This window comes from Colobus angolensis, unplaced genomic scaffold (genome assembly GCF_000951035.1).
Source record: "Colobus angolensis palliatus isolate OR3802 unplaced genomic scaffold, Cang.pa_1.0 Scaffold19, whole genome shotgun sequence".
Taxonomy (NCBI): Eukaryota; Metazoa; Chordata; class Mammalia; order Primates; family Cercopithecidae; genus Colobus; species Colobus angolensis.
The window spans coordinates 6,824,745-6,831,257 of NW_012115043.1; the positions used below are offsets into that span (position 1 = coordinate 6,824,745).

At 42.5% G+C, this 6,513-nt stretch overlaps 1 protein-coding gene across 1 annotated transcript in view; it reads right to left on the reverse strand.

Annotated features, from left to right (window-relative positions):
• Positions 1 to 6,513, reverse strand: part of ZNF609 (zinc finger protein 609) — a 221,184-nt gene that overhangs the window by 61,661 nt on the left and 153,010 nt on the right. The window contains exon 2 of the mRNA XM_011940408.1: positions 4,876 to 5,101. Within this exon, the coding sequence (XP_011795798.1) occupies positions 4,876 to 5,101 (226 nt within the window). The remainder of the gene's footprint in view (positions 1 to 4,875; positions 5,102 to 6,513) is intronic.

The window sequence follows — 6,513 nt, forward strand, 5'->3', positions numbered from 1 at the left end:
TCACTCTGTCACCCAGCCTGGAATGCAGTGGCACAATTATAGTTCACTGTTGCCTTGAACTCCTGGACTAAGTTATCCTCCTGCCTTGGCCTCCTGAGTAGATGGAACTACAGGCACAAGCCACTGTGCCTGGCCCTGATTCCATGGTTTAAGGCATAGATTAAAAAAATTTTTTTTTTTGTAGAGATAAGGTCTTGCTATGTTACCCAGGCTGGTCTCAAACTCCTGAGCTCAAGTGATCCATCTGCATCAGCCTACCAAAGTGCTGGGATTACAGGCATGAGCCACCATGCCTGCCCTGCATAGATTTTTATAACTTAAGAGCTGACAGGTTGGGCATGCTGGTTCATGCCTGTAATCCCAGCACTTTGGGAGGCTGAGGCAGGATGGTCACTTGAGACCAGGAGTTTGAGACCAGTCTGAACAATGTAGCAAGACTCTGTCTCTATAAAAAATTAGCTGAGTAACTACATGCCTGTAGTTTTAGCTACTCAGGAGGCCAAGGTAGGAGGATCACTTCAGCTCAAGAGTTTGAGGCTGCAGTGAGACATAATGTTGTTGCTACATTCCAGTCTGGGTGACACAGCTTGACCCTGTCTCAAAAAAAAAAAAAGAAAAGAAAAAAGAACTGACAGGTCCTAATTGGTCACCTAGTTCAAGTTAAGAGGTAACTAAGGCCCAGAAAATTAAGGGATTTTTCCAAGGTCATAATGATAGTGGCAGAGATATAGAAGTCTTCAGATTTTTACTCCAGTGCTCCTTCCACTATACCATAAATTCTTCCATAAAGCACATTTGCCAAAGTAAACTACATCACTGGTATTGGCCTTTGGGTTAGTGCTACTATCCAAAAAGGAGAACCTATAGCATCTCCTAGAACTCTTACCTAAAGTCAGCCTTGCCTTTCTTTAAAATACTGCACAAGCCAGTAAGCAATTTTGTGTACCTAAAAGTACATAGTCTGCTTTAAGGCTTCTTATACATTTTTTCAGGATCCTAGATTAGAGTTAAGCCTTGTGAACCCAGAATAGACTTGGTCTTTTTTTTTTTTTTTTTTTTTGTGAGGTGAAGTCTCACTTTATTGCCCAGGCTGGAGTGCAGTGGCACAATCTCGGCTCACTGCAACCTCCACCTCCTGGGTCCAAGCGACTCCCCTCCCTCAGCCTCCCAAGTAGCTGGGATTACAGGCTAATTTTTGCATTTTTAGTAGAGACGGGGTTTTGCCATGTTGGCCAGGCTGGTCTCAAACTCCTGATCTCAAGTGATCCGCTCGCCTCGGAGGTATTCAGTATTTTGATTTGAAGTGAGGTGAGATAAAGCAAAATCCAGTGGAACTAGCCCTTATGTAGTGCTGAGGATGTCTCAAAAACAAACAAACAAAAAAATTCTACGTTACACTTGGGTCTTCTTAACAGTTCCATGGTTTAATCTAGTCAAGTAGGATCTTCGCAGTGCTTACTGAATTATGAACAGCCTAAAAAGAAATGGAATCTGCAGGAATTTGAAAATGCATCCAAGGTTTAAAGTGAGTGACAGGGAGAGAAGAGGAAAGAAAGAAGTAACACTGTAGGACAAGTAGGCAAAGAAACTAGGAATAATTGAGGCCATGACTCCTACACCTGTTCTCAGCAAGGTGGCTCAGTTCTACAGGGACCTCAGTGTCCTCCATTCCCCTCAGAGGCCAAGCATTCACAGCTTCTCTCTGAGCTGTAAGGACTTTTCTGTTTGAAGACAGTGTAGTTTGCTGGACAAAGAGACAGACAGAAGTACAAAATGTTGAGAGGCAGACAAAAAACCTAGAAGTCTGGAAGAATTTTTTAAAAAGTATCTGTATATAGTTCTTAGGATTAACTTGAGGACTGACTCGGTATACTGGATCTTACAGATCTTCAGAGAATGATCTTTGCAGGAAATCTCTGTTACCTGAAGATGAAAAGGAATGTGAACCAACTGTGATCCCAATTCAGACCTTCGTCAACTGACAGTTCAGGTGAAGGCCCTCTGGGGTGACCAGAAAGCAAAGAAAAGATGAGTATATTATTGCAGACAGTTCTCTTTCCCTTGGGATGAAAGAAAAAATAAAGAAGAGAGCTAAGCCTTGAAATACAGTAAGTGGGAGAAAACCTGGTATTAAAAGTAGGATTAAAAATCTTACAGATTTAGACAACGAGATAGATCTCAAACCTGGTGAAAGCAGTATTTATTCTGAGTTTCAGAGAAGATTTAGATTTTTGGGAAGTATTTTGACACCATTCCTAAGTTCAAGCAATATTTTAATATCCTCTAGATATATATTAAGATAGATCCAGAAACGACAATAACATAGATGCAAGCATTCCTTCATTCAAACAAATATATTTTTCTTTCTTTTTTTTTTCTCTGCCGCCCAGGCCGGAGTGCAATGGTGCGATCTCGGCTCACTGCAACCTCCACCTCCAGGGTTTAAGCAATTCTCCTGCCTCAGCCTCCCAAGTAGCTGGGATTACAGGGGCACGCCACCACATCCAGCTATTTTTTTGTATTTTTAGTAGAGATGGGGTTTCGCCATGTGGGCCAGGCTGGTCTTGAACTCCTGACATCAGGTGATAAACTGCACCTGGCCTCAAACAGTATTTTTGACTGTCTACTACTATAGGTGTCAGTTGCCATCTATGTTAAGTACCTTGAATACAATGGTGAGCAAAACAGACTGCCTGATCTCAGAACTTCGAACACAGTAGAAGAGATTCACATTAAGAGAAAAATCATAAAATGATAAAGTTGCAAACTGTGATGTGTGCTATGAAATAAAGTACAGAGTACCTTAAGAGTACATACTGGACTGGGCACGGTAGCTCACACCTGTAATCCCAGCACTTTGGGAGGCTGAGGCAGGCGGATCACAAGGTCAGGAGATCAAGACCGGCCTGGCCAGCATGGTGAAACCCCGTCTCTACCAAAAATACAAAAATGGGCTAGGCATGGTGGTGTGCGCCTGTAGTCCCAGCTACTCAAGAAGCTGAGAGAGGAGAATCGCTTGAACCCGGGAGGCAGAGGTTGCAGTGAGCCGAGATGGCGCCACTGCACTCCAGCCTGGGTGACAGAGTGAGACTCTGTCTCAAAAAAAAAAAAGAGTACATAACAGGGGAACTTGGTAATAATAGGCTGCCTGTGACAACCTGACAAACCTGAGAGCCTTTCAGAGCAAATGATTTGCAAAAAATAATAATAAAAAAAATTATGTGTTAATTTTGCCCTGGCAGGAAGGGATCCTCAGATAAAAAGGTATTCATTGTCCTCAGGAGAGTGAAAGCACTAGCCTCACTCTCTCAAAGTTTTTGTTAGGTTCACATAAAAAAAAGCATCTTGTTCTTGGAAAAGAGTCACCATCATAAAGACAAGCAGAACAAATAGGAAGGAAATTGATTTATTCTATCTTCAATATACTGAAGCAAGAGGCCTTGAAGGTTGCTTGGTGGCACAGAGATATGGTCCGGATATGTCTGTCATTTCAACAGACTCTGTGACTATTCAGACATTTGTCCATAAGCAGATGACATTTTAAAAATCAGATAGCTACTTTGTGATTTTCAGATTGTATATTTTATATACATATCCAGAGTTAACCTCTAGAGTTAAACTATCTCTCTACCTTCTCTGCATCAGCATCTACCACTCAGGCACACAATAAAACCCATTAGCAATGTTATTCTGAAAGCTGAAGATGTATTATATCCCTAATGATGAGACAGACAAGAACACAGAGTTCTTAACCTGTAACACATCAGCACCTATTGCATGGTAAACTTTAAATAAATACTGAATGACAACAAAATATTCAGGGGAACAGACTTTTGTTAGAATGAAATGCCTGAATTTCCAGGGGCAGACTGACAAAATAGCTCTGTGATAATCAGAGATGATTAGCTGCGCTCCTCTGGGTCTCTAAACTCCTCAGAGTGAGGAGAGTTTGAAAGTCTGGTTACTGATGCAGAGACATGATGGGACTCTGAGGCCCAGCCTCTCTAACCACATATACTCTGACAAGGACTTGGATTCTTTATAAAAAGAATATGCAAAAATCAAATTGCCACCAGATGTTACCAAAAGATCTGAAATACCCCATTAAGTCCCTTTACACTTCCTTTCATTTTTTTCAGGTTCATGAATTTCCAAAACAGAAGACATTCCATTCTCAGGGGCAAATGGAACACGCAAGAAGTCTGGATGCCTTGGGCAGCAGCAACCTACAGTGAGTCAACTGCTTAGTGGATGCCTGAAAATAAGACCATCTAAACATTTCCCCGTTGCCTCAGCCTATAAAATCTGTACCAAGTGACAGATACATGAAGTGGTGTGGGTGGCTGGGCAATGAGGCAATCAGTGGGAAGAGTGAGCTGGCTGTACCTATAGGTGTTAAAAAAGGCAAGAGCTGCATATGCAATGAGCCAACATTAAGTCAATTTAAGAGTGACTATTCTCCATCCCCTTGACTCCCTCAGCTGCCCTTTTATTACTTTTTCTCTTCAGGCCTGACCTCAAATTTAATTTATAATCTAACTCTCCCATATAAAATAATAGAAAGCATATGGAGAATACAGATACAGTTTGAATTACCTCCCCAACACCTATCACATGACTGCTTAAGTACCAGGATCAACACTGTTCAATAGCTATGAAGGGAAGATAATTAATCTAAAAAACTGGTATTGGCAGTCTCTAGAAGCTGGGAAATTTTCCTAAGTCTGCTAAAATCCTCTGTGTGGGTATATCCCACAGACTGTGGACACTTGAGACTCTAATAACCACTTGGCAATATTTACAACAATAAGCCCCTGGTGGCTCCCCTGCAGAAGCAAGTTGAGAAGGGATGGGAAAGTCACATATCACACTTACCATCTTCTGTTTCCTGCCACACGATGCCTTCAAGGTTGACGCTAGTTCCAGGTTCACAGGGGCCCAAGCACTCAGGCTCTGTGGCTAGGGCCACATCACATGTGTTGACCCCAACTGATCGGGTACGAACCATGATCTGCTCACAAGGAGATGAGATGTCATTATTGACCACTGGCACCAAAAGGTGTATTGGCAGCACTGCTGGTGTGGAAACAGGGGACTCCATCTGTGGGGGGGAAGAAAAAGTAGTAGCTGAGTTGCAGAGAGAACATTTAGAGGAAATACCTTTTCTGTATTTAATCTAGTCCTATACCTATTCCTGTCAGAGTGCAGACGGCTATAAGTAAGACTTTGGTTCTTCCTTTCAAGTTCTGGCTTATGATACCACTACAAATCTAGTGGTTTAGATGAGAGCATCCTGTGCTAAGAGAAACTCTTATTAATGAGCATATAATGATCTTATTAATGATTCTTATTAATATGATCTTCCTCATAAACTACACTTGGCTAAAATTGTTTTTTAAAAAGTTCTATTTTTTCTCATCTCATTTAAAAGTCTGTAATGAAAGAGAATCAGGGCCACATTTCAATAGTAACAGAGCACACAGACTGATGAGAAAGACAAGGCCCAGCATCTGAGCTAGGTTCTGCTACCACCACACTATGCTTCCTACCAATCTATCATTCAGCAAACAGTACATTAGTCTGGCATAAAATCCATGAATTTGGGTGGGGATAAAGAGAGGAAGAAATAGCTGAATCCTAGGCATGCCATGATTCCTAATGATCCTAGGTGCTTTAATACATCTTTGGCTAGAAGGAATCTACTTAAAAGTTATAGCAGGGCTGAGATTAACCTGGTGGGAATTTCTAACCCTTAGAGACTGTAAGAGTGGTTGTTTAATGAGAATGGCATCTTGGAATATAATTCTAACATCAAATTTATCTATAAGAAACAGGAGGTGCGCTGGGTGCAGCGGCTCACGCCTGTAATCCCAGCACTTTGGGAGGCTGAGATGGGCGGATCACGAAGTCAGGAGATTGAGACCATCCTGGCTAACACCGTGAAACCCTGTCTCTACTAAAAATACAAAAAATTAGCTGGGCGTGGTGGTGGGCGCCTGTAGTTCCAGCTACTTGGGAGGCTGAGGCAGGACAATGGTGTGAACCCAGGAGGCAGAGCTTGCAGTAAGCCGAAATTGCGCCACTGCACTCCAGCCTGGGTGATGAGCGAGATTCCGTCTCAAAAAAACAAAACAAAACAAACAAAAAAAAAACAGGAGGTGCTGTTGCCACCCAGAAGCCAATCAATAGCAGTCTGAAGATGTAGTTGATTATGCACACAAAGATAGAAATAGTCAAACACGGCCGGGCGCGGTGGCTCACACTTATAATCCTAGCACTTTGGGAGGCTGAGGTGGGCAGATCACCTGAGGTCAAGAGTTCGAGACCAGCCTGACTAACATGGTGAAACCATGTCTCTACTAAAAATACAAAAATTAGCCACGCGTAGTGGCGGGCATCTGTCATCTGAGCTATTCAGGAGCCTGAGGCAGGAGAATCGCTTGAACCTGGGAGGCGGAGGTTGCAGTGAGCCGAGATCGCACCATTGCATTCCAGCCTGGGTGAGAGAGCAAG